The sequence below is a fragment of the Peromyscus maniculatus genome, chromosome 5, assembly GCF_049852395.1.
Source record: "Peromyscus maniculatus bairdii isolate BWxNUB_F1_BW_parent chromosome 5, HU_Pman_BW_mat_3.1, whole genome shotgun sequence".
Lineage (NCBI taxonomy): Eukaryota > Metazoa > Chordata > Mammalia > Rodentia > Cricetidae > Peromyscus > Peromyscus maniculatus.
The window spans coordinates 79,445,606-79,472,364 of NC_134856.1; the positions used below are offsets into that span (position 1 = coordinate 79,445,606).

The window sequence follows — 26,759 nt, forward strand, 5'->3', positions numbered from 1 at the left end:
TGGGTGTCAGTCAGCGAGGGCCAGAGTTTTATACACATTGGGGAAAGATCCACTTCTCTCTTGGCTCATAGGATTGTTACAAGGATTGACTCAACCTTCTGGCTGGTGGGCTGAGAGCTATTTTTGCTTGTCAGGTGCCACGGGCTGTTCTCAGTTCCTTGCCACGGGGTCTTCTCCGTAGTGCACCCCATAGCCTGGCAGCTTATTTATCTCAAAGCCAGTAAGAACAGTTTAGAAAAGGGGGAGTGGGGGCTGCCAGTTAGATGAAAACCAGAACTCTGTACAGCCAAGTCCTGAAAGAGACCTCCAGTCACTACTATTGATTGGTTAGTAGCAAATCACAAGTCCCTCTGTGCCTAGTAGGAACAGTTCACACCAGGCATGATCTATAGAAGTGGACTGTCCAGACACGGTCAGCTGTGGATAAGCTCTTCGGTTTCATGTTTTGCTATATGTGAATTGAAATTAAAACTGCAGCCATACCTGATATTTTTGACCAGGAAGAAATGTTGTTCCACATTAGTCTCCAGGCCTCTGAATTAGGCACAAAGCAGTCTAGCATATGTGGAAGGAAAATAGTCACTTACATGGAGGCTGCCTAAAATGAAACAAAGGAAAAACAATTCTGTTACCTAGCCCAAGTTTTTTTGGGGGGGTGGGCTAGTAAAAACATAAGGTGTTGAAAATACTTTAGACTAACTTGGCCTTTATATTTTTTTGTACAAAAATGACACAGATAGCAAAGTTAGGTAAATGATGCTGAATCACTAGCGAAGCTTTTGTTCTAAAAGCAGGCTTTGGCATGTTCTTTACAGTTGGCAAGGCTCTTTCTGTAGCAGCCATGTCTTCAAAGGGTTGGCCTTTTTGCCGAGTAAGCTTAGGTTTATAATATGCTTTTACATACATAAATCAATTTATTCTTACAGCTTCAGAAAGTTAGTACTTCTTATTCCTGTCATATACATGAAAAACTGAGGCTCAGGAAGGTTGACATGTAGCCCAGGCCATAAAACCAAAAAGGGTAAGACCGGCGATGTCCCGTCCTTGACTGCAAAGATTTCCGTTAGCCCCCTTTCCTCATGCTGCTTGCCCTCACTCACATAGCCCTGTAGGGTGCTATGGCCCAGGCCCATAGATGTCCTACTGTGCAGTCAGTACTGTACACATTAGAACAGAAAAGAACAGTTCTCAAGGTCCAGGCAGATCTCTTTGACATACATGGTCTAAGCATCTTTCTTCTTTTTCAGGTATAGGAAAGAGGAATGAAGAGTAGTCTAGTTTCATTCTGTTGCTGCGGAAAAAAAATTGACTAGAAAGAGCTTTGGAAGGAAAGGGCTTATTTGCTCAGACTTGCAGGTCACAGCCCATCATTGAGGAAAGTCAGGGCAGGAACTTGAAGCAGGAATGTTGAAGCAAGACTCATAGAAGAATGTTGCTTACTGGCTCATTCTGTGCCTCATGTTCAGTTAGCTTTCTTATACAGCCCAGGCCAGCCTCCCTGGGGATGATGCTGCCCGCAGTTTACTGTGGTCAGGTCCCTCCCACCTCAGTCATCAATCAAAATAATCCCTCAGTTACAGATACAAGCCAACATGATCTGGGCAATTCCTTGATTGAGGTTACCTCATCCCAGGTAACTCTAGCTTGTGTCCAGTTGATCATATAAACTAATTAGCATAGTAGTTGGTAGAAAAAGAGGGAAGAGAGCAAAAGAGATAAAAGTACAGATAATAGAAAATTGAAAGATGACAACGGCAGTTACCCTGGAGCCTCTTGATTAAAGATAGATAGTACAGCTGCTAATAGTCATGCCACTTGTACTGCTCAGCATAAGGGAGCCTTCTGGAGTAAAACTGGCTCCATGGCTGTTTCATTTTTACCATTCCCATCACACACACCCCTCCCCAGACAGGGTTTCTCTGTGTAGGTTTGCACCACCCTTCCTGGAACTCACTCTGTAGCACAGGCTGGCCTCAAACTTGCAGAGATCCGCCTGGCTCTGCCTCCCAAGGGCTAGGATTAAAGGCATGTGCCACCACTGCCCTGCTCATGACCATTTTCTTACAGTTCTTGTTTCTGTGTTTTAGGCATAGACTTCCAAACCTAGGTACTGACATTTATCAGGCCAACATTGTGCTAGAGAATGAACATTTATAATCTCATGCAGTTGCCTGAGCAGTCACAGGATGGCAGGTTATTTTCCCTATCATAGAAGTTGACATGGAAATACAAGATTGACATGTGGAGTCTGCTTTGTAGGAGCAGAGCCAGCCTGATAACTCATTGTGGCTACTATTCCCCAAAGGCTAGGCTTACCCAAGAAATATATCTTTATATGTCTCCCTGCCCTTTAGTGTGACTGTTCATTTGAAATTGAATATTAACAAAGTTAGAGGGAGGAGGCTTAAAAATAAAGGAATTGGAAGTAGTTAAAAAGCAGGTGTTAATCAACCAGCATGTCTATGCTTTGTGCTGTTAAAAGGGATATGCTTTCTAGGGTACAGTAAAGCATGTGGCGTGTTGTATGTTTAATAACACCAGATGATCTTAGTACTTAGAAGCTCCCTTCTTAATCATATTAGTAACCATAACCATTGCAGCCACCTCTGCTCTAAATCGACATGGCATGTTTGACAGATAACACTTCTGTGTTTCAGTGGAACTCTTGAGTTTTCCTTATACAATTATACAAGCTTCAGATTATATGGAATTCAAAAAGTAATTGATGCTAGTTGACGCTGAGAACGTGTCTGATTCAGACACAGAATTTGCTTAGGAAATGTAACATGCTCCCATTAACCAGGAAAATTGCTTTATATTGAACCCCCTAAAAACAAGTGTTTTATTCAGTTATACAAAACCATCCTATTTTTAACCTCAGTTTGGGTATCCCCACTTATTCTTGAGGACATCTATAATTGTCTCATCTATGAAGCATCATAGCTGAAAATACTTTGTTTTTCTGTGCCACTGAAGCAGGGCCTTTTTTGTGCTGTTCAAGCCTTCTTACTGAGTGAATAACCTGGCCCAAGAGAAAGTAAATTTAAGTGACTTTGGTCTCAAGGCACATTTTAGATGATTTTGGTCTTTAACTAGCATTTAGAAATGCATATTTATCTTACTTATTTCCAGGTGGGACTGGATGTTTCTTTTTGCAGTACTAGGATTTAATCCAGGGTCTTATATGCAAGTTAGGCCAGCACTTGACTGGACTGGATATTTCTAATAATTTGAGAGTCACAAAAAGTTTCAGATAAGTGTGAGCAGTTTATTCAGTATTGGAAATTTAGTTCTCCAGCTTTAGATAATGAAATGGTGTTTTAGTTGAGGTTCTGTATATTTATAAGCTGTGTACCCCATCCTTGAACAGTTCATTGTAAATGCTCAGCTGAGAATCCTTGGGCCTGAGTGTAAAGCATGCATTGCTAGCTTCCCTGCCTTCCCCTACTAACCAGTAATCAGTCAACACTGTTGGTCACAGAGCCTTGGAAACACCCCCCCAGTAGTAGTTGATTGTAGCTGGTTTTCCTTCTTGGACTTCTGCATAGGGTCCTTCAGAAATTATAATGATATCATTCTAGGAGTTTTATTGTTTAGATTTTCTTTTTAATTTACTTATTTAGTGTGTGTGTGTGTGTGTGTGTGTGTGTGTGTGTGCGCGCAAAGAGATCAGAGAGCAACTTTGTAGAGTTGGTTACAGATATACACCACTACATCTGATTTTTAGGAAAATGTGGGTTCCGGGGATCAAATCTAGGTTGGCAGACTTCTTTGGCAAGTGTTCTTACTGCTGAGTCTTCTCCCAGGCTCTAGGGATTTTTAGTTTAAAAATATTTACAAGTAATTGAGAGCAAAAAAGTGTATTAGCAGTATTTATGCTACTTCTTAAAATTATCCAATATTTTTTCAAGGGGAAAAAGCATAAGGTTTGATGCTATTACTCCTATCTGTTAAATTCTTGGTATAAGAGCTTGTAATGTTCCATTTGGTTTGTTTGAATAAGATGATAGGACGCAAGCTGGGCAGTAGTGGCACATGCCTTTAGACCCAACACCTGGGAGGCATGCAGATCTCTGAGTTCAAGGCCAGCCTGGTTTACAGAGCAAGTTACAGGACAGCCAGGAATACACAGAGAAACCTTGTCTCAAAAAACCAAAACAACAACAACCAAAAAAAGAAGATAGAACACATTGCTTATCAACTTTATCTTTGTGGAAGTGTAGGCTGTCAATCATTTGCCAGGTACACTGGTGGAATTCAGAGGACAATTTGTGAGAGTCACTTCTCTCCTTCCACCATGTGGGTCCTGAGGGTTGAACTCAGGTGCTCAGAGTTGGCAGTGGGCTTCTTTGCCCCCTTGAACTATCTCACCAGCCCTCATCATCTTACTTTTTATTTTGACAGCCAGACTCATTAAATTGCCCAGACTGGCTTTGAATTCACTGTATATCCCAGTCAGGCCTTGAACTTGCAATTAATTCCCATGCCTCATCCTCTCAAGTAGCTGGGATTCTGTAGGCCCAGCCTTTAGACCAGCTTTGGGTTTTAATGGAGTCATGGTATACTTCAGGTTCTGATTCACTAAAGCAGGTCTGGAGCCTCCAGTTCTAAAAAGTTCCCAAAGGTGCTGCAGGCCTGTGGGCCACACTTGGAGCACAAAGTAACATCATTTTACTGCTCTTCATTGTGCTTGTGCCTTTTCTTTGTTTTTCTTCTAACAAGGTTACAAAGACTTCAGGTTTGAGACCAATGGAACCTAAAGACATCACAGCAGTCCGAGAACTCATCAACAGCTACTTGAAGCAGTTTCATCTAGCTCCAGTGATGGATGAAGAGGAAGTGGCCCACTGGTTCCTCCCCAGGGAACACATCATTGACACGTTTGTGGTGGAGGTAAAGATAGCTGATAAAATAGTCCTGAGAACAGGTTAAAGCTTTGAGGAAGCCCGCTGTGCTGGTGGCTTTCCTCCATGACTCACTGCCTCTGCTGGCCCTGCACAGCTGCTTTAGTCCTGGATGGAGCATTTTCACCAGTTGCTACCTGGAAGTTAAGGTGCTCTTCTGTGTCTGCTGTGCATTTGTTCTTCTCATTTTGAAAAGCTAGTAATTACTCTGTGCCTCCTCCTAGATAGCTATGTTCCAGAGTTGAATGTTGGGGCTTTTATAGAGCTGGCTGGATCTGAACTGCCATGAGTTGACTGAGCCCCTTAACTTCTGTTGAATGGAGGGAAGGAAAAGGAGCCATCTAAATACTCTGACTGTTACTTAGATGGACATAACATGGTTTTTCAACCTTTTTTTACAAAACTTGGACTTGGTTGTTTAGATGATGTCTCACTTGGAAGCCCAGTGGGTTGAAGTGGAGTTGAACTGAGAAAATGGAATTTAATTTGGCAACCAATTTGAAGACAGTGGAGAAGGCCAATTAGAAGTGACTGTAGGGGTGTGTTTACATTACTTGTAAACAGAACTATTACTTAGCACTGTCAAGCAGTGTCATAACTTAGGATGACAGGTCCAGTTAGGGCAGTTCTCGGAGAGACTGACCCATGGTAAGGATGATCCACAAGACATTTCTGAAGAACCAAATGAGCAACAGGCAGTTTTAATAGTTATATTTCTAAAAACTCTTTGTACACAAATCTATTTGTACCTGTGTGTCTTCAGAGCCTCATGAACTGTCCAATCTCAGGACTTACTATCTAAAGAATTACTCAGAACTCAGAGCTTCTACTCGGATGGATTATATCAGTAGCTTTTTACCATACTCAGTAATACAACAATAGTAAATCTGTTGCATGTTACCTAAAGATAGTGTGCCCTTTCCTCGGTTTTGCTTTCAATTCATTGTGACATACTGCCTTGATTGAATTACATAAAATCCCATGAAATACTGAAGATTTGAAAATCAGTGAGTAATTTTAACTCTTCAGATAATTGTTTTTTTTCCCTTGTGAGATGGGGTCTCAGTATATAGCTAACTGGGGCCAGCTGTGTAGCTCAGGCTGACTTTTATATTCTTCTTATCTTATGTGTGTGAGTGTTTTGCCTGTGTGCATGTCTGTGCCTTTGAAAGCCAGAGGAGGGCATCATATCCCCTGAACTGGAGTTACAGAGGGTTGTGAGCTTCCATGTGGATGCTGAGAAGAAAACCTGGGCCTCTGGCTTTAGACTGTTGATCCTCCTGCCTGAGCTTCCTGGTTGCTGGGATTAGTGATGTGCACTATCACACACAACTCTTTTCAGATCATTATAAATACTGTTGATTATCAGTGAACTTTCTGTTCTCTTGATCCAAAACTCATTGGTATGTCGTCTCCCATCTTTGTCCTCTTCCTCCTCTCTATGCCCCTGCTCCCCAGCACAGTTTTTATACACACTAAGAAGATTCCCTACCACTAACTTAAGTCTGGTTCTTCGAATGAATTTTACTTACATACAAGGTTGCAACATCATGCATTGGCCACTTGGGAAATACTGACATACTGGGTTTCACAGAACTTTCAAATATTGACATTTCATTAGATAATATTTTAAAAATTACATTCATGGATAAGACCTTTGTCATCAGAAAAATTATAAGGTACCCATATGGTAGAGGATATGATGGTTTTTTTTCCTTCTTTAAAACTTCAACATAGACCCTGAAAACTCAAGTAAATGTTATTAACAAACAAGTCTTGTCAGTTTTTTCCTAAAGTAACCAGCTCTCATTATTCGCTTTTAAGAAAAGGTGCCAGATACCAAGGCTGAGTGACCATGTGCTTTGAAATGGTGTTCCATTCACCACTGAGTAGCCAGCTCGGCGTACAGCTCTGTCTCCTCCTGTTAGCAACCCATATATGCTTCAGTGTGAGTGGGGAAGGCAGCCTCTGGTCCGCAGCTAGAGGCTGCAAATCTGTTTCTGTCACTGTCCTGTCAGCATGGGCATTGACTCATCTGTTGGCCTGGAGAGACTTTTTATTAGGACCTGCTTTGGAAGCTTGCACATCTCCCACTAGCACTTTGCATAAACTTCTGTCCACTTGTTGGTCTCTCCCCAGCATAAAGGGCTCAAACTGGGTTACAGAGAGGAAAATCTCAGTTGTTGCTCCTTATTTGGACAGAAAGTTGGGTGTAAGTCATAAGTCAGCATCAGTTAGCCAAAGAAAGAATGCTTGTTCGAGGAAACATTTACTTGCTGTTGCTTACCTCTGTCCCTCAGAGCCCCAGCGGGAAGCTGACTGATTTCCTGAGCTTCTACACACTCCCCTCCACGGTTATGCACCACCCAGCTCACAAGAGCCTCAAGGCTGCCTATTCCTTCTACAACATTCACACAGAGACACCCCTGCTGGACCTCATGAATGATGCGCTCATTATAGCCAAGTTGGTGAGTGTCATTGCTTTCTCTATTGCGTGGTTCTCCCTAAGCAAGTTAACTTACAGAAAGGTCCCCTGCATGAGCAGTGTGACTCTAACCATGGAGCCACCTTTCTAGCTCCCTTCCCTAGATGTCTTCATAATAGTCTTCTAAGATGGTTCTTAGTCTGTAGATTTGTATATTTAAGTTACTGGAGAGGAATTGAATGTTATACAGGAATATATACGCAATACATTAAGCCCTTGGTATTTTAAACTTTTTATATTGGCAGAAAGGATTTGATGTATTCAATGCACTAGACTTGATGGAAAATAAGACCTTCTTGGAAAAACTCAAGTTTGGTATAGGAGACGGGAACTTACAGTATTATTTGTACAACTGGAGGTGTCCAGGGACAGACTCGGAAAAAGTGAGTAAGCTTAATTTTGATAGCCCCATACCAGCTTCCTTCAAGATAAAGGGGCTTTTATCTATTTCTAGTGTTTTTAATCTCTCTCTCTGGGTATGTGTGTGTCAGGGGTGTGTGTGTGGTGTGTCTGTGTGTACGTGTGTGTGGGTGTGAGAGACAGATTATAAATGGAATCTGCTAACTCAGACAATCCCTACTACTATAGGATGAAGGGGACTTTCTATTTGTTTTTTGTTGTCATTGTTGGTGGTGGCTTTTTGTTTTTTTTCCTGTATGTATATATAATGTGTAGTCACATATGTGCTACAGCATATATGGAGATCAGTGGACAGCTTTGAGGAGTCAGTCAGTAAACTCCTTCTACCAGGACTCCAGGGACTGAACTAAGGTCAAGGCTTGTGTGGCAAGTGCCTTTACCCTCATAACCAGCATTGCAGCCAAGGGGACTTTTTAAAACACAGAGTATTTTAACTCAGTTTCTTCTTCCATTTGATCTTATCCTGTTTTTTCCTTTCTTTAGGTTGGACTTGTTCTACAGTAGATGGATATGTTACTTCTAGAAGGCTGACATTCTCATTTGTTAATACTCTATTTAGTGAGTCCTGGAACTGCCATTCCAAAGAAGAATAAAAGCACAAGTTGAGTGAGATTGCAGTAGTTGCTAACAATCAGAACAGATGGCCAATAGTACACATTTCTAGTTAGGATGTCGAAGCCAACTCTGCTGTTGACTGATGTGTGGGAGGGATGAAGGTGTCCACAGAGCTCTCATGGTAAAGAGAGGATGTTGTCCTTCCACTCTAGAAGTGGGACTGCTTCTCTATGAACCAAACAGAAGTGGTGGCATCATGTTAAGAAAACCTTTGCTGGTAGGAGAGTCACTGCTGCTTTTCTGTTTGTTAAGTGGTGATATACTCGTATAACAGAACAAGGATCCATATGTATATCACCTTACATGCTACTGGAAATGTTTATAGAATTGACATGTGGTAGATAATTATGTATGGAGCAATATGAAAATGTACCAGTGACTTAGCACATTTATTATTCCATAAGCATAGTAGCCAAATCAGCAAACACACAGGTCTATCCCGTAAGCATAGTAGCCAAATCAGTAAATATGCAGGTTTGTCCTTTGCTCTTCAGCAGGTTAGTGGATTGTTTCAAAAGCAAAGTTGGGGCAAATGTTCAGCATACTCACTGAAGAGTACACACCTGACTGACCAGCCCTTGCGGCTGCTTGCAGTCTCATTTCTCAGCAATGACAAGGATGTGTGAGGGAAAGGAAGTAACAGCTCTAAAGTCAGATTTAATGCCCAGAGGAGTGTAGGAGTGCTGTCAGCACACAGATGGTCTGAATGTTTTTATTATGCACAATTGCACATGTTCCTTTATGCTGACTTTAATTTATCATGAAAATTGTCATGCTAATGGAAAATGTCTTACTTGTAAATACGTATTCATAATTTTGTTACTGATGTTGTTTTTACCTAGAATTTGAAAAACAAGTTTCACAGTGTACATATATGTATATGCTGCCACTATCCAAGGGAAAAATAAAATACTAAACAAGGCCATTGTATAGACTGGCCTTTGAGTCAGATGCCACTAAGTAGATACTTCTTCCTGCCTTTACTCCAGTGCCTCTGCTCCAGTCCAGAATGCTACTTCAGACAACATAGCATTTCCTTCCCAGCTAGAAAGGACTCACCAAATGTTACTTGTAGGTCGAGTCTCACCTGTTGGCTGTTCTGTACAGCTGACAGTGGTCGTTAATGTTTTAAATGGTTGGGGGAAATGGCCCAAAGAATGACATTTGTAGCATGCAAATCTTATGAAGTTCAAGTTTTATCAGAATACAGCCACATCTTCATTTATGACCTACCTGTGGCTGCCTCATGCTATGAAAGGAAATCAAGTTGTGACAGACTGGAATGTATTGCCTGCAAAGTTAAAATATTTGCTATCTGGCCTCTTACCATGTTTGTGGACTAAGTAGGCCACAAATTGTGCCATCCCTGATAGCACCACTAGGGGGGGCACATGGCCCTCACAAGTGGTGCAGAAGTGGGACCAGTACTGTTCCTAAAGACACATGGCAGATTTCTCATTTCATATGGTCCATGCCCAACTATGTGACATTTGTTAACAGAACACCTTCAGGAAATAAAACTACCTATTCATTGGAACACTGTTTAGAAAGACAGCATTAGGTAAGCAAGTTTAGTGAATCTGGATTTACAGCTCTTTGGGAATTGTCTCACTCATTTTTTTATCTTATACAAATTGAGTTTTCCAATTTAAGAATTGCCAGTCAGGAATTTTTTTTCATGGGCTTCTTTACCTCATGAGGAAAATGTTAAACCATCCCTTTAGAGATTTGTTTACTGCACATTGCAGTTGTTACAGAACTCATCACTTTAAATACACTAATAATTCACATTGATGTATTCATAACTTAAGCACATGACCACTTGATATTTTAGAAAATCAGTAACCAGTGCAACTGCTCAGATATAAAATAGCTGTTAAAACCAAATATAAATGCGACAGTCTCCAGAGTTGTTTTTAAGTTACACTGCCCTGTCTTTATATCCAAAATGTGCTATAAGGTTTCTTTTCTTCACAAAATGGAAATTTGTCAGTAAATGGAACAAAGGTGGCACAGCCCATGAGTTCAGCCAGAACTTGGAGTGACAACATTTTCATATCCTATGTACTTGCTCCTAAATTACAGAATGACTTTCCAGACACGTGGTAGATTTCACATCCAAAGCACTGACAGCTCCATTTCCTAGCCTGAAAAACCAATTGAATCTCTCCTGCTACATTTCACCTAAGTTGCTACTGTAATTTTTGCTGTTAGTTTTGGAGGGTGTTTTTTGTTTGTTTGTTTTTTTGGGGTGTGTGTGTTTTGTTTTGGTGCTGGGGATCAAGCCAGGGATTGTGTGCTAATAAGTACATGTTCTACCACAGAGCTGTACCCCTACTGTACTTTTGATAATGTTCAATATTGCAAGGAACTTAATGATGTGCAGGGAGGGAATTCTTATTGAAATAACCATATCAGGCTTTTTTTTCTGTATCAGTCAAGCCTTTCTCTATGCCTGTCAATGCTTACCTACAAAGAAAGCCAAATTACTACAACGTAAAAATGGTATGCCGCTTTTGAAGACAGTGTGCTGCTTAGCATTTAGTGTCTCTCCCTTACAACTAGGACCTTCTCCAGTTGTTTCATCCACCTTATTAGACCATGTCTGTGGCCCATTTTCCAAGTTTGGTAGAGAAATGTTAAGTACTGTAGGAAACTGATGTTCTTGCAAGCAAACATTGTACCAGCCTTGAAAGCAGTGAATTTATACACGCATGGACATTAGTCTCAATAAACTTCGGTTTTGTTAATCATTGTTTTTGAGTGTTTTCCCTACTTCATGGTTTTAAGTTTCAGCATATCTGTCCCACCCAGTTAGAAAGACTTGCCATTCTGAAAGAAGACCTCCATGCAGGATCCTAACAATATATGTAAACATACTCTACTTTATTTGTTTTAAAGCTTATTCAGACCATATCCTTTCATGAAATGACAAGTTCATATAAACTACTTTGAAATGGATTTTTTACTTTTGGGTGGTTTCCTTATCTTATTAGGGTTGGGAATGAGTTTCTTTATTTTAAGGGGTTGTAGTGTTACAGGAGAAGCCTGCCCACCTTCAGCAAGCTTTCTTTTATTAAGTTTTGTAAGGTCGTCAAAGGAAGTGTCCAAAATCTCTTTGTCTTGGCTTTCCAAAGATTCAGTCTCTAAATTGTCTTTGGGATCTTGGGTTCTGTCTTGAAGCCATGGCACATGTAAGCTGGGCACCCTGGGAATGATGGCTCTTACTTCCTCAGCGAAGTCCGTGGTGTTCTTTCTGAAGCCCAAGGCTAGCACACATTTTAAGCCAATGGCAGGAGCAATTCTCTGGCTGAGCTGAGGAACCTGACAAGCAGGAACAGTTCTGCTTATACTCAGCTGAATCAAGTGTGAGGTGATGACGGCAGGCTTGACGGACTTGCACACTAGAACCAGGAGCAGTTCATTCCTCTCCAGGGCTCTAGTGACTTCATTAACGCCAATGACCAGCTGTTTTCTGACATGTACGGGTGTCCAGCCTGACACCTGCAGGTCCCCATCATGCTCCTCTTTCAGATCCTCACTCGTCTCAACATCAGGGCTGCACCTTTGCTTTTTTACCAAAGGTGTTTTTTTCTTTTTCTTATCTTCAATTTTCTGAAGGCCAATCAATTTAAACTTGTCTTCGAGTGTCTGTAATATAAAATGTATGTCCTCTCTCTCCAAGGTGCTCCAGGAAATGACATACGGGTTGTTCAGTGATGTCTTTACAACCAGAGGTCTAGTCTTCCGAATAGATCCCCTCTTTGGTGCTTGAGGGGCTGCGGCCATCTTGAAAACCCTTCAGAAAGAAACAAGATGAAAAAATTCTCATGTTAGTTAGCAATGCATGTTCTGAGAATATTTTGGTTATATTCTCTAGTTTTGTCTTTTACTCCTGGTTGATGTGCTACAGCAGGTCTAATTATATATGCCCAACCAGGTAACCATTCACATAACTTCTCTGGTAAAATGAACTGATTTTAATTTTCCCTATCTTTTCATGATACACAGGCAATGTGAGAATGAATGATGTTAATCTAAAGAGATTTGTTAGCATCTTCTAAACTCTGGACTTCTCATTTTTTTAAAATTACTAACACAAAGCTTGGGGATCATATATAGAGCACATGTGGAGGTCAGAGTAGGTCTATCGAACTAGGTTCTCTCCTTCCACCATTGGAATCTGGGGTAGAACTCATGTCACAGGCCTGGTGGTAACTGCCTTCACCCTCTGAACCATCAAGGGCCCCTCATTCATTCGTTAACAGCACATAATCACGAGCTCCTCCATTGGGAAGATGGTGTTCTAGGCACAGCTGCTGGTAGGCAACAAGACCCTGTGTCCGCCTGCAGAGCTTACCTGTAGTCTCTGAGATTCAAAATTAACCAGATCAGATTTTCAGAACCAAATCTATGTAATCTATGTCCATGGCTAAAACTTCTATTTTGTATCCTTTTGTAAGTCTCCTTCCCATGATCCCCAAGTTCTTCCTAAAACATTTTAAACATACAGGCACATTTTCCCTTCACATGATTACAAGAATGACTGCTTTGGCCTGCAATTTCATGAAAACTTAAGAAAATTTTGTGATGAAATTGAGAAATTAATCCATTAGGGAGAAATAAAAGGGTTGGGCTCCTTCTGAAAGCATATTAGAAGCCAGTGGCCTATTCATAATCTTCCTAGAGACTATGGTATCAATCTTAGACTTACTAGGATGCTCTCGATTGCTCTCTAGTTGGGCATTCTTTCACTTAGATCCAGTTTGTCCTAACCAAAGGCAGCTACATACTTCCTTCTCTCAGTTTTCTCCTTCCTAGAGTTCAACTATAAAGACCCAGTTGACAAATTTTAAGCAAGACTCCTCTAATTAAGGTTCCTCTAATTCAGGGCACTTGCTCCACATACCCAACTCCCTAACAAGCCAGGAAACAGACTCACAGCCTAAACTCAGACTTAGTTTTTCTGAAGACTCCTTTTAATCATGGCTCCATCTTAGAAATAATATGGTAAAAAGATGCCCAGGTGAACTGGGAAAAGAACCAACATTTGGAAATATTGGTATGGAACAGGTCACCTTTCCAAACTGGACAGCCCTGAGAAATGCTGTTGCAGACTCACTCCCGGACCCTGATCTTTCTAGTCACCTTCCATATAATGCCAGAATTCCAGTGAGAGCTACAACCTTGGTCCCATCAGTGCTGACACTGTCTATGAATACTTCTTCCTTTCCCACACTGGACTGCACTCTTCCAATCCATCCCTCATTACATCTATGCTCCCCACAAGCTCAGAGATTGAAGAACAAAAGACCATCAGAATCTAGTGAGGTGACTGCCAGAAACTGGTATCTGGCTGTAGGTGGCCCAGACAAAATGACCAGGAAGCAAGACAATGGCATGGCACACCACTGTTGTTACTAAACTGCAGATCAGGTTTTGTTTCTGCCTAGCCCATTGATGTAAGAGACATTCACACTTAGATGCTCTGCAACCAAGGGGCAGCAAGATTGGGATCACTTCTCTGATGCAGAACCTGGAAGAGGAGATGAAAAAAAGCCAAGTCTGCATAAGGTAGCCGCCATGCAGAATGAATTTTTTGTTGTTTTGGTTTTTTTTTGAGACAGGGTTTCTTTGTGTAGTTTTGGTGCCTGTCCTGGATTTCGCTCTGTAGAACAGGCTGGCCTGGAACTCACTGAGATCAGCCTGGCTCTGCCTCCCGAGTGCTGGGATTGAAGGCGTGTGCCACCACCCTTGCCCGGCTGCAGTATGAATTTTTAAAAATGCTGATTAGTAAGAACTGCTTCACAGACAAACAGTGTGGACTTGCCAAGTGCCTTGCTATCTATGTCTGCAAGCTGCTACTGCCTACAAGATCATCTGCAAACTCAAAGGTTTACCTTTTACCCTCCCATTTCTCAGCCATCACGCATATTTTAGACTCGGGCTATCTAATGAAGCCTCTGGTTTCTCATGTCCTTATTCACCGTATACCCTGCCTAGGATACTACTCACAGACCACATCGTTTCTTCACCAAGTTCTTAGGGATTATCCTGGATGCCCCGGGCCATTAGGCGTTGTGCAAAGCCAAAGCCTCTGCAGGTAATAAAAATGGCTCACTTTACAGGCAGTGAGGTATCTTAGGGGGCAGAGAAGAGCGGCCTTAGTTGAGAGGGTCAGGAAAAGGCGGCTCTCTGGAGGAAATGAACGCTATGGAAAGAATTCCTTCCCAACAAAGTAGGAAGCGGGCAGCAGGGTATCTCGGAAAGAGTACTAAAGCAAGTTGAGTGTCGCTGGGCCAGAGACGCTAGGGTTGGAGTTCCCGGTAAGGACAGGATGGTGGAGTGGCGCGATTAGAAAGGCATCCCGGGAAGACCTCGATTCTGGGGAGGGCCCTGGGAAAGGCTGTCGGCAGCAGAGAAGCTCCGGTGCTCTCGGGAGACGCAGGGGTGGGTACCCACGTTACCCCACACGAGGCAAACCTCCGGAAGGAGACTGAGAGGAGCCGGGGAGGGCCTCAGGGGGGCCTGGCACTGGGTGGCCGCAGCTGTCCGCAGTCCCCTTCCCACCTGGCACCGAGACCCGACCCGCCCGCGGCGCCCCGGGTGCCCACGGGCTGCGCCTCGGACCGCAGGCGCGCGCCCACCTCTGCAGGAGCGCCCTGCGGAGACCGCGTGACGTACCGGTTCAGTCCAGCGACGCCGCCACCACGGAGGGTCCGGACGCCGGCTCCACGTGCGCTTGCGCTGCGCCTGCGCAGAAGGCTAGCCCTGCCTGCCTGCCTCCTGCATGACGTCACGCCCACTAAGGGACTGGAGCGGCAGCTTGGTGACAGCGGGCGGCCCCGCCGCAGAATCCCTAAGCGCGGGACAAAGCTCCGGGGCCTCACCGCTCAGGCGTATGATCTGTCTCGCGAGAGTTTGTGGTTGCCGTAGTAACCAGCCGCTCTCGGTCGGGACTAGTAGTATAAAGATGCTGTCCTTAGCTGGGCGGTGGTGGCGCACTCCTTTAATCCCAGCACTCGGGAGGCAGAGCCAGGCGGATCTCTGAGTTCGAGGCCAGCCTGGGCTACCAAGTGAGCTCCAGGAAAGGCGCAAAACTACGCAGAGAAACCCTGTCTCGAAAAAAAAAGATGCTGTCCTAACCAGTGGTTGGGTTCTGGCTGTTTCTGGTTTTAGCCCAGTGTAGCCCACTTGCTTCTGGCATGGAACTCTGGCCCGCTCTCTCTCTTTTCGTCCTCGGATCGCAAAGCTCCAGCCTTTATAGCCATCCATTCTCTGCACGTGTCGCCGCGCCACGAAAATCAAATAAATAGGGGTGGGAGGGTTGGATGTCTTTACAATTTATGTGGAGAATTTTGAGCCAACTCAAAGGGAAACTAAGGGCTGCTTTCAATTCCACAGCAGTACTCCAGAATATTCCAGCGGTGTCTGTTGTACCTGCTGCACCAATGCTTAAGAAGCCCGGCGGTGGTGGTGCACGCCTTTAATCCCAGCGCTCTGTGAGTTCGAGGCCAGTCTGGGCTACAGAAGTGAGTCCCAGGGAAGCTAGGGCTACACAAAGAAAACCTGTCTCGAAAAACCAAAAGGAAAAAAAAAATGTATGAATGGGATCATTGGGGAGTTATGGACAACTGGCTAAACAATGGAATAACGAACTGAAGATTAAAACCTAAATCTGTTGGCTACATTTGACCAAATGTCTTTATCCTTTCTGTCCTTTTCTAATGAATTTGGGAGGAGTCAAGTCCTTCTCGGTCTTCCTCCTTTTCTCGGTGTCTTCATTGCTCATTTTACACTCTAAAATTTAGAATCTAGCATTTTCATTATTCACCACCTAGTGGACATAAATTAAAACAAAAAGGATTGCTTGTGGTCCAAGATTGTTGCAGTGTTTACAGGGAAAGCGCGCTGTGGATTTTTATCACAAGTAGATGAACAAGAATGAAGCCAGGACGGGTTCTGAGTGTACCGACAGGCTTTTTGTTTAAAAAATGTTCTTTATGATAACTTAGAGTCATGTAGCGCTAAAGACAAATTGAAATACTAAAGGTTCACATAAAATCCTGGCACTTGGGAGACTGAGTCGGGAGGATCTAGAATTTAAGGTCAGCCTGGACTGCTTCCTTCCGGCCACCAATCTCAGCTACGGGGCCACACACACACACACACACACACACACACACACACACACACACACAAACACATACACACAAACACATACACACATACACAAACACATAAGGCACATACACACGGAAGGAGGAAGGGAGGGAGGGAGGCAGAGAGAGAGAAAGAGAAGAAAGAAAAAAAGAAAGAGAGAGAGAAAGAAAGAGAGAGAGAGAGAGAGAGAGAGAGAGAGAGAGAGAGAGAGAGAGAGAAAGAAAGAAAGAAAGAAAGAAAGAAAGAAAGAAAGAAAGAAAGAAAGAAAGAAAGAAAGAAAGAAAGAAAGAAAGAAAGAAAAGGAAACCAAGAAAAATGAGAGGCACGAGGTGGGAGAGAAAAAGAAGAAGAGGGTAAGGGGAAAGAAGGAAATGGCTCTGTGTGTCTCACTAAAGTTCCAGACTTAAAGTTTACCCATGACCTGACCTTTCACCTCCTACATTACAAGGCTTTGGGGCCAGGCTGCTAAGTTCGAACCCTGACCTTCCCAGGGACTAGTGTGCCTACGCCCCGGCAAGTGATGAAGTGATAAAAATAGTGCCTGTCCTGAGGATTAGGAGAGAGTTCTGTCTAAGATGCTTACCACAGTCCTGCCACATAGCAAGTGCCAGGCAGACTGAACCATGTGACATCTGTGGCAGAATTAAGTTCATAAAAATTAAATGTATCCTCTACTATTTTAGTCCTTGTTTACTGCATGAAAGTTGGCAACATTTCCACAAGAATTTTATCCAAAAGAACATTCTAAATCTCAAAGGTAATTTCTTCCATTTGTGTGACACAAACGTTACAACAAAAATAAGTTATTTTAGCCGGGCGGTGGTGGCACTCGCCTTTAATCCCAGCACTCAGGAGGCAGAGGCAGGCAGATCTCTGTGAGTTTGAGGCCAGCCTGGGCTACCAAGTGAGTCCTAGGAAAGGCGAAAAGCTACACAGAGAAACCCTGTCTCAAAAAACAAAACAAAACAAAAAAGTTATTTTAAAGTTTTTTAATCCTTTGTGATGATGCAGTCACCCCCACATACTTTTGTTCAGTTATCTACTAACATTTCATATAGATGTGTGCTAAAAAAAAACAAAACAAAACAGTAATATCAATTCAGTTTGTGTTCAGAATATTTTCTACAAAACATTTTCTAGTATGTCTCAAAATATCCTTCCTGTAGTTTCCTTAATTACTATATATTTGGTATCCTATACCAAATGGTCAATTTTACTTTTCAGGGACTGCTGTTATTTTAAAATAATGGTTAAGTTTATGAACATCTCATAGAAGCTTTTAGTAACTTAGAAGGTTTATAGAAGCTTTCTTTTGTGTTAATTCTTGAACTGTTAGATTAAAAGGTTACAACAATATAACATTAGTTTCAGATTCTGGGTAAGAAATTGTAGCAGTAGACTGACAAAAGCCTTATCAATAAAAAAAAGTGCAACAAGTGAACACCAGATTCTTCTTTTCTTCCATGGAATCCTGACCTTTGTTCTCTATTTGTGTGCTATTGTGATTTTTGTGGTTTCTGCAAAGAAAACTGTTAATAATAATGATTTTATTTTATTTATTTTTTTTTTCCGAGACAGGGTTTCTCTGTGTAGCTTTGTGCCTTTTCCTGGAACTCACTTGGTAGCCCAGGCTGGCCTCAAACTCACAGAGATCCGCCTGGCTCTGCCTCCCGAGTGCTGGGATTAAAGGCGAGTGCCACCACCGCCCGGCCAACTTTTAGTTTTTTTTTTATTAGTGTGTAGTAATTGTCTAAAATACTGGTTTCATTATGGCTTTTCCTGCATGTCTTCAATTAGTCCAACATTTAAAAATTCATTAACTGAGAATGGACTTTAATGATGTGCTGCCACATCAAAGAACAGACTTCAAGTCTGTGCTCTCGGAAAGTCCACTGGACACCCCAATGGACATCTGTGTCTGTGGCAGCAATGGGAATGGAAGGTGTCACGTGCGGACATTTCCCAGGCAATGGTATGGTAGTGGTACCACCCTTCCATGGATCAGGCCAGAAAGGAGAAAAAGCACCTGATTAGACTGAGACCATCTGCTTATACTCGAGTAAGCACAAAGCAACATGATGTCACTTCCCTGTACCTCAGATTCCCAAGGACAATAATATCCTTAATCCCTGAGGTCAGACAACAGGTGTCTCGTGTATTCTCTCTGTGTTTAAGAACCAACTTTGAACTTCTGCATACAGTGCTTTAGTCTTAACGCAGGAACCCACTACGCCCAAGGTGGAACAGACGGCAGGGAAAGGGAAGGGAACAGCCACAGGCCCGACCTAAATTAGAGAAATGGATGAACGGCAGCCTCGGAGAGTCGTGCAGGGCTCTGGCATCTGAGTGGAGGACAGCAGCTAAGAAAGGAGATCTCGAACATTCTGGGGGTGCCTATCATCCCAGCACTTGGGAAACTGAGGCAGGAGGATCACAAGGTGGAGGGCAGCCTGAGATGGAATTCAAGGGCAACTTGGGATACATGAGACTCTATCTTAAAAATAGTAAACATTCCAGCATAAAAGAGAGCAGTGTGGATTCCCTTTACTAATGTCTTACAACGACTACAGTGTCAAAAGGTCTCAGCTGAGGCTGCAGATGGACACTGAGCAGCCACTACTAGACTAACAGAGCATGCTCACTGTTCTGAAGCTAACCTTTGCTCTTGGATCCCACCATGCACTTCCCATGTCCAAGACCACGTGCTGCCCAGACACTGCTCCAAAACTGCCTTTTGTCCCGTAGTTAGAAATTAATGTCACCACCAAAAACTAATCAGAAAGGGGAAAAAAGCAAGATTCACACAAATGAAGTAGCAAAATTTTTCTAAAATACATTTTACACAAAAACCAAATTAGAAAGCTTGGGGGCCTTTTTTCCTCCATCACCAGTTCTATTCTGTGTTTAAACTCGGTCTCTCTAAAAACGGGGTGTCTTTTCTCCTGTCCACATCTCCACAAATCTGTTTTAACCCGTCAGACACAAAATTCTCCTCCTGAACTGGAATCTTTGTCCAGTTCTCCGGAAGCATAGCAAAATGCGGTTCACAGCTTCATCCCCGGACCTTGCAAACTCCGAGTGATGGTGAATTCGCACCCGGGGAGATCTAGGTCCCACGACACAGGCTGCAGCCTTTGCTGTATTTAAATGCCGGCGGAGATGAGTGCAGCTCGAGTTTAGAACTTATATTTTTGCTTTCGTAAGGTTCACAAGCCCCTGGTCCCTTTTCACTCCTGATGAGTCTGAGAGGTGGTACTTGAGAGATCCCAGTAATCGCCACTCACTCCCCAGATTTCTAAAATCACAGAGGAAGGATCAAGGACTCCCAGGTGAGGTCCAAGTCCTGGGGAGACCTCTCTTAGCTTCCTGCAAACAACCTCTTGAGAGAAAAAAAAAAAATTTTTTTTTTTTGAAGTTTGAGCCAGGAGCGGAGTGGTAATCTAGCAAACTTCTCCAAGGAGAGACAACCCAGGCAGGCTCTCCGAGAGAGACTGGGCGGGTACAGGCCACCGCCCGGCTCCGCCCTCCAGCTCCCGTGACCAATTAGAGTTGTTCATGCCCAGAGCCTGACCTACAGGAGAGACCGGAGGAGGTGCACTTCTCTTTAAGAAAGTGGCCAAGCCCTGGGTACTGGGACCCAGAGCCTGAGAGCCACAGCATACCTTACCTCGTCACTATGTCCCTGCAGGTAAGCTAGATCTGGGAAGGCTTTGCAGGCGCGATGCTCCGAGAAGGGAGCGCTCTGATGGGGCGAGAAGAGCCATGATAGCTCCGGGGCAGGGCAGGGGTAAGTGGAGCGCTCCGCAGCGCCTGGCTGCGACCCTGCAGTCACTCATCACACCTGCCAAAGCGCCTTGCTGTTGTACCGCAGACTGAACCGCATTATCTGTTGACAGAGACCCAGGCTCCCCATAGCAACCCTTCTGGGCCCCAGGGATGGTATAAATTACCCAGATCTAAAAAACTGACAAGCTCCTGGCAACCCTCCTCCATCACTCTCTTAACAACTCAGGGGGGCAGGTGACATCCACTGGGGTCTCCACGTCCCCTTGCTCTTGGGTTCTTGGGAGGTTCTCACAGGCAAGTGTTTTGTTGACTAGCAGAACTAGTTACTCTATGAAGCTCTGACCTTACCGTTTTATTGATAGAAGTGGAAAAAAAATATGAATAAATTAAAAACCAGGAGAACCTCCCCTGGTAGATAACCACATGATAGATCGCTTCCTTATATGTCTTTTTTTCCATATGTATATAATTATAGGTATGTGAGCATAATACATCCGTGATTTGTTTTTATATGTAACAGTTCTATTAGGAGCATTTTCTCATTAGATCACCTTCTAAGACACACATCTCTAACGCTTAACATTTTATATCAAGAGTATAGCCAACTTCTTTAACTATTTCTTCAGGCAAGATGTTATCATGGGTGAATGACATACCCCAGAGACATGGAGGCTTGCATCTCCCAATTAGTCTGTAGCATGTTAATTTCTCTCTGTGTGTGCCTCAGTTGTCTTATTTCCGGGTGGAGGAGAGGGGCCTGATGCCTGCTAGCAAACCTGGTAGGTAATCTAAGTTCAACTCTCGGCACACACATGATAGATGGAGAGAGCTGACTCTCGCAATTGTTCCCTAACCTCGCATGCACCCGCACACGCGCAATAGTAAATGTAGAGTAAATAAAAGCAGAGGAGAGAGGCCATTAGATGAGCCGCATGGACGGCGTCTAAAACAACAGTGGGTAAGAGTATCTTTGGTTGCCTTAGAAATATTTTCATTGAGGATTTAAAGGTTAAGGAACATCACGAGGGGGCAAGAGACTAAGGCATGTGAATAGTGACCATGACAACAGGGCAGCGCTGGAAAAGTAGTTCAAGGAATCAGAACTGATACAAGGGCATGGGTTTCCAGTATGATCAATGTTAAAATGCAGTAAGCCTATTATTGCTGGGACAAAACTTTCACTTTGCTAAAATAAGATTCTAGTTTTAGCCAGGCAGTGGTGGCACACACCTCCCAGCACTTGGGCAGGCAGATCTCTGTAGGTTGAGGCCAGCCTGGTCTACAGAGTGAGATCCAGGACAGCCAGGATTATTACACAAAGAAAACCTTGTCTCAAAAAGCCAAAAAAAAAAAAAAAAAGGATTCTAGTTTTAAAGAATATGCTTGCTTAATTCAGCATCAGTCAGATCAAGGAAGGTTTGACTTATAATCACTGCAATTATTTATACTTAAAGAATAAAGTAGGTGTTACAAATGAAATTTTTCTTAAAACATATGCTTATTATTTCAATTTTAAATTCTTACTAATTAAATAATATAATAAAAAAATACAATATATTCTAGAGGGGGATAGTCCAAGCCAGGTATGGCAGTACACACCAGTCATCCCAGCACTCAGGACGTGGAGACAGGAGGATCAGGGGTCCATGGCCATCCTTAGCTATATGGCAGATTCAAAGCAGTACTGTGCTACATGAGGCCCTGTCTCAGAAAAAAACATACCAAAACAAAAAGTAGCTCAAGCAGAGAAGGACAAAGGCAGGTTGGAAGTCCATTTAAGAAACTAAGGGGATTTGGCATGTGTGGACCAGTCAGTAGGGCACTTACTTAGAATGTGGGAATCCTGGATTCACTGCCACCACTGGAAAAACTGAAGTAGGAGGATCATCTAAGTGTAGCACGAACCTTAAAAGTTCTTAATAAAATCAAATCTGAGCCAGGTATTGGAGTGAACTGGAAGATCAGAGAACCAGAACAAGCCACAGCTACCTCACCGCGCTGGATCCTCAGCAGGTCTTGTTTCCTCAGACTGGAGGCCTCTAAGTCTTCATCCAGAATGGGTCTCAGCTGAACTGTGCTGCTCAAAAGCCTGAATGCTTAACCAAGCCAAATGCTTAACCAAGCCAAATGCTCCTAGTTTCTGGTCCTCACGCCTTATATACCTTTCTGCTTTCTACCACCACTCCCTGGGATTAAAGGCTCGCTTTCTGGGATTAAAGGCGTGTGTTGCCATGCCTGGCTGTTTCCAATGTGGCCTTGAACTCACAGAGATCCAGAGGGATTTCTACCTCTGGAGTGCTAGGATTAAAGGTGTGAGTGCCACCATTTTCTAGCCTTTGTATCTAGTGGCTGTTCTGTCTCTGACCCCAGATAAGTTTATTAGTGTGCACAATATTTTGGGGAACACAATACACATTTAAGCCTGAATATTCCGGGATAGCCTGGACAACATAGTGAAACCCTAACACACACTTGCGCGCGCGCGCGCGCGCGCGCGCACACACACACACACACACACACACACACACACACCTATTATTGTGGACTATAGGGGTTCAGCCCCTCGATAGTCCCCTCCCAGGGTCCAGGAAGAATCTACAATCAGCTGATAATTAGTCTTTGGTGAAAAGAAATGAATCTATGTACACGAAACTCCTTAGTTCATACACTTTATTATTCTGTGATAGTTCTCTCTGCACAGCTTCTATTCTGCTCTCATGCCTAGCTCCTTTCTTGCCTGATTTCTCTCTATATTTATCTACTGTCCCCTCTAGGTTCTATCTTAATTCCTTCATCTAGTTCTGTCCCTTCTAGGTTCTCATCTATCTAGTTCTTTCCCCTATCAGCTCCTCTCCCGTCTCCTTCTCTCTCATCTGGCTCTTCCTCATCTTGTTCTTCCCCATCTGGCTCTTCCTCATCTTCCATCTCGTTCCTCTAGTCCTCTCTTCTAGCCCTTCAGTCTAGTTCTTCCCCATCTCAGTTTGTTTCTCTCAAGTTCTTACCCATCTAGTTCTTCCATTCTCTTTTCTCTTCTCTGACCTGTGCCCTGGAAGTCCCAGTATATAAAAGGAGGGTCTGAGCTAAATTGTGTAAAGCTATTACTTAACGTCCACCTCTCCTAAATGGTGTCTCCTTGTGAAATTTACCGTAAGTCAGGAGTCTTGCAGGTGGGCTGTTATCATTGTTAGTCCTCGGAAGTTGGGCACCCACCTGGGTGGTGTTTCCTGTAGTCCTTGAAAGTGGCTAAGGGAGATAATCTGATTCCAGAGAAAGCCTTTCTTGAGGCTGTTCTCCAAATACCTGGAATGTGTATGTCCAGAGAGTGATCAGTCTACACTGTTAGTCCTTCTTAGGAGAAAGTCAATTGGAAAAACTATGAAGGCACACATGATTTCCATAACAGAAGACAGCTGATATATAACAAGCCAAGTAACACCAAAAACTCCTTGGGATTTGACTTCCTCTGGAGGAATTCCCTGATCCCTCCAGGTAGTGACTTTGCCATAACCAGCTGAGTTCTTATGATATATTTCCGCGGCCCGCAGCAATCTATACTGGTGATTCATTTGCACACCGAGAGAAGTGTAAGTACTTGTTACAAAGACCATACCCAGGGAAGCCTGATAGATACAAAAGATGAGGTATTTTTATGACTTGTACCTGGGTCTAAAATGATTTCAAAAATCAAAATTTTAACTTATAGTAAAACTAAAAGGTATATTCAAACCTCTTCTCTCTTCAGAATGGAAATGGCATTGGGATGGAAATCATGAACCTCCTGGGTGCTGTTAGTGGCTCACAAGTGGAAGTGACAGGGAGGGCACATTCACCATTGTCCTGGAAGTGAAGACAGAGATGGAACTCCTAATTCAGTTATCTCCCCACTTTGTTTGCAAATTGTAATATAGGCCTTTTGTTTTGTTTGGGTTAACTTTTTTTTTTAAGGAGTCTTGCTATGTAGCTCAGGCTAGCCTCAAACCTCAGCTGACCCTGCTGCCTCAGACTCTCTCGTGCTAGGACTCCAGGTGTTCACTTTCACACCTGGCCTGACAGTCATCTCACTTAGACCCATTTCCTTGTTAGGTGGTGAAGGGACCGCAGTGGACTGGGTGATGGATGTGTCTCTTCTGGGCTGGAGATGCAGCTCAGCGGTAGAATGCGTGCAAGAGGCCCTGGGTTTGATCCCAAAACACCACAGAAAGTGGTGAGGCGGAAGGAGGGGGTGATTTTACAGTCAGAACACACACACACACACACACACACACACACACACAATTCAAATAATTTCAGTGCCTTGACTGAGGGGTTTATCTTCCTAATTGAGTCCTTCAACAAGGAAGAATTGCTCAAAGGGCTTTATCCAGGTCGTATGTAAGCTGACTGACTGTTCAATTCACTTTCTCCAGAAAGTGAAGATAAATTGTGAGTCACCCTCAGAGGCTATCTTCAGAGGGGTGAGATTTGAACAGAAGTATCCAGAGGCCCCAAGCCGTTCTTTGAGATGGTGTTCTGTGCTCATTGTGGGTTCTTCCCTGCCACAGGACGAGTGGGAACAGGAGGGCCTTGGAGCACAGTCATGAGCAGGGAAGGCATTGTTCACAAGAAAGAGGGAGATCACAAGGACAAACATCCAACAAGGATGCTGAAAACTCAGTTAGCCAAAACAGAAATGCCTGCCACAGGAGCCCAGCTCTCAGGGCACAGGAATTAGGGAAGGTGGCATTCCTTTTGCCCAGAATGTTTTGAAATTCACTGTCAACGGCTTCACATGTAAAGACATGCCAACTGTGATAATGTTCTGATCCACCCACCAAGGATATACCTAACGGTCCTTGTTCAGGCTCTTGCCATGGGTCAGTAGACAAGGACTTGACAATAGGGATTAAGGTGACTAGTTATGCCTGCCGTTGATTGTAAATATATGGGGAAAAGAAACTGATGTGATTTGACCCACCCTGTATGTTCAACACTAGTGAATTCTGCCTGGGTTGTCAGGAGCAGCTTTTCTAGCTTGTGTCTTCCAACTGGATACCTGCACACTCTTACCCAAGATGCATTGCCAATACCAGCTTCTTGAGGCAGGCTCCTTCAGAGATGCTTCTCTTTAGCTACCGATCCACCTCTGTGATCACACCCATGGCTGCTCACCAGCTTTTCTCTTGGTAAAGTGATTTCTCTTCAGCATTTGTTATACACGGAGGGAGGAGAGGAGAGGGAGAGATTACAACCATTTTTCCAGAGTAAGCTAACCAACTTCTCTCTACCGGAAATCAGTTGACATGAGACTTATGATAAAAAAAAATTAGATTTTATGGGTATGTCTTACTTGCAGGTGTGTGTTCACACCACATGTGTGTGTTTAGTGTGTCCTTGATGTCTTTTGCCCTAGGCTGATTTTGACCAGGCCACACAAGACGTGAGGAAGCTGAAAAGCAGACCTGAAGATGAAGAGCTCAAAGAACTCTATGGGCTCTACAAACAGTCCATCATTGGAGACATCAACATTGGTGGTACCCAATCCCTGTTTTAGACAGATCGATATACTTGTTTGCACAGTGTTTGTAGACGGGCACAGTGAGAAGTAACATTAAATCTCTCTCCTTTTGGCAGCGTGTCCAGCAATGTTAGACTTGAAGGGCAAGGCCAAGTGGGAAGCATGGAGCCTCCAGAAAGGTTGTTAACCCTTAAATAAGGCTAGAAGAGACCCTTTTCACATCCCACCGTACCCATCAGTGCGATAACGTGTTTGTCTCTCTCTAGGGTTGTCGAAGGAAGACGCCATGAGTGCCTATATTTCTAAAGCAAGAGAGCTGATTGAGAAATATGGGATTTAGAATTTGACAGGGGAGACAGATCTCCTTTGGAAGCCTTCACACAGCATCATGACATTTAGGGGAAAATGCATTAGTAACTCTAAAAATCATGTGTATTTTTCCTATTAGCATGAATTCTAATACTTAGGACTGTGTCAACATAGTTACCTAGTTTTACTTGCTTGTGCAAGGTGACTTTTTAAAAGTTCCTTTTCAAAAATTGTTTTGTAGTATGCATATAAACTTGAATAAATATCTGTTCCTTTTTTTGCATTTGTGTCTGTGTATGGGTGTTCATATGTGTGTGTTACACATGTGTTTGCATGCACGTGGAGGACAGAGAACAACCTTGGGTGGTTTTTCTAAGGCATGCTATTTACTTCCTGTGAGGGAGGGTCTCCATCGGCTTGGAGTTCAGCAAGTACACTAGACCAACTAGCCCCAGATACCTCTTACCTCTGCCTCCCTAGCAGTGGGATTCCATATGTGTTCTACCATGCTTGGTGATCTGGGGCTTGAACTCGGGTCTTCATGCTTATGAGGCAAGCACTTAACTGACTGAGCCATCTCCCC

The 26,759-nt window shown here is 43.4% G+C and overlaps 3 protein-coding genes across 15 annotated transcripts in view; 2 read left to right on the forward strand and 1 right to left on the reverse strand.

Annotated features, from left to right (window-relative positions):
• Positions 1 to 11,174, forward strand: part of Nmt2 (N-myristoyltransferase 2) — a 46,234-nt gene extending 35,060 nt beyond the window's left edge. For all 5 annotated transcript variants that reach the window (XM_076572710.1, XM_042278093.2, XM_006985923.4 and 2 more), the window contains 4 exons: positions 4,723 to 4,893; positions 7,205 to 7,372; positions 7,635 to 7,772; positions 8,293 to 11,174. In XM_076572710.1, the coding sequence (XP_076428825.1) occupies positions 4,723 to 4,893; positions 7,205 to 7,372; positions 7,635 to 7,772; positions 8,293 to 8,313 (498 nt within the window). In that variant the 3' untranslated portion in view covers positions 8,314 to 11,174. The remainder of the gene's footprint in view (positions 1 to 4,722; positions 4,894 to 7,204; positions 7,373 to 7,634; positions 7,773 to 8,292) is intronic.
• Positions 11,175 to 11,289: 115 nt separating this feature from the next.
• Rpp38 (ribonuclease P/MRP subunit p38) lies at positions 11,290 to 15,277 on the reverse strand. Of its 6 annotated transcripts, none has more exons than XM_076572715.1 (2): positions 15,072 to 15,277; positions 11,290 to 12,223 (listed from the first exon to the last, which is right to left on the reverse strand). In XM_076572715.1, exon 2 carries the CDS (start codon positions 12,211 to 12,213, stop codon positions 11,371 to 11,373), a length of 843 nt encoding a protein of 280 aa, XP_076428830.1. In that variant the 5' UTR covers positions 12,214 to 12,223; positions 15,072 to 15,277; the 3' UTR covers positions 11,290 to 11,370. The 6 variants fall into 6 exon arrangements, with proteins under 6 accessions (XP_076428830.1, XP_006985982.2, XP_042134030.2 ...); XM_006985920.4 differs by having other exon boundaries at positions 15,109 to 15,276; XM_042278096.2 differs by lacking the exon at positions 15,072 to 15,277 and adding an exon at positions 14,802 to 15,006.
• A 4,720-nt stretch (positions 15,278 to 19,997) lies between these two features.
• Acbd7 (acyl-CoA binding domain containing 7) lies at positions 19,998 to 26,459 on the forward strand. Of its 4 annotated transcripts, none has more exons than XM_016004512.3 (4): positions 19,998 to 20,275; positions 25,763 to 25,883; positions 25,984 to 26,046; positions 26,134 to 26,459. In XM_016004512.3, the coding sequence occupies exons 1-4, from the start codon at positions 20,264 to 20,266 to the stop codon at positions 26,205 to 26,207; spliced, it is 270 nt and encodes an 89-aa protein (XP_015859998.1). In that variant the 5' UTR covers positions 19,998 to 20,263; the 3' UTR covers positions 26,208 to 26,459. The 4 variants fall into 4 exon arrangements, with proteins under 4 accessions (XP_015859998.1, XP_006985981.1, XP_042134032.2 ...); XM_006985919.4 differs by having other exon boundaries at positions 25,763 to 25,880; XM_042278098.2 differs by lacking the exon at positions 19,998 to 20,275 and adding an exon at positions 20,358 to 21,331.
• Positions 26,460 to 26,759: the final 300 nt, after the last annotated feature.

Excerpts from the sequence above, each read along its gene's own strand:
- Rpp38 (XM_076572713.1), bottom strand. The coding sequence starts at position 14,350 with ATGGCTGAGAAATGGGAGGGTAAAAG. Across the intron at positions 12,224-14,324 it reads GAGAAATGGGAGGGTAAAAG|GGTTTTCAAGATGGCCGCAG; the intron begins GTAAACCTTTGA and ends TTCTTTCTGAAG.
- Acbd7 (XM_042278098.2), top strand. The coding sequence starts at position 21,233 with ATGCACCCGCACACGCGCAATAGTAAATGTAGAGTAAATAAAAGCAGA. Across the intron at positions 21,332-25,762 it reads GGCGTCTAAAACAACAGTGG|GCTGATTTTGACCAGGCCAC; the intron begins GTAAGAGTATCT and ends CTTTTGCCCTAG. Across the intron at positions 25,884-25,983 it reads TGGAGACATCAACATTGGTG|CGTGTCCAGCAATGTTAGAC; the intron begins GTACCCAATCCC and ends TCCTTTTGGCAG.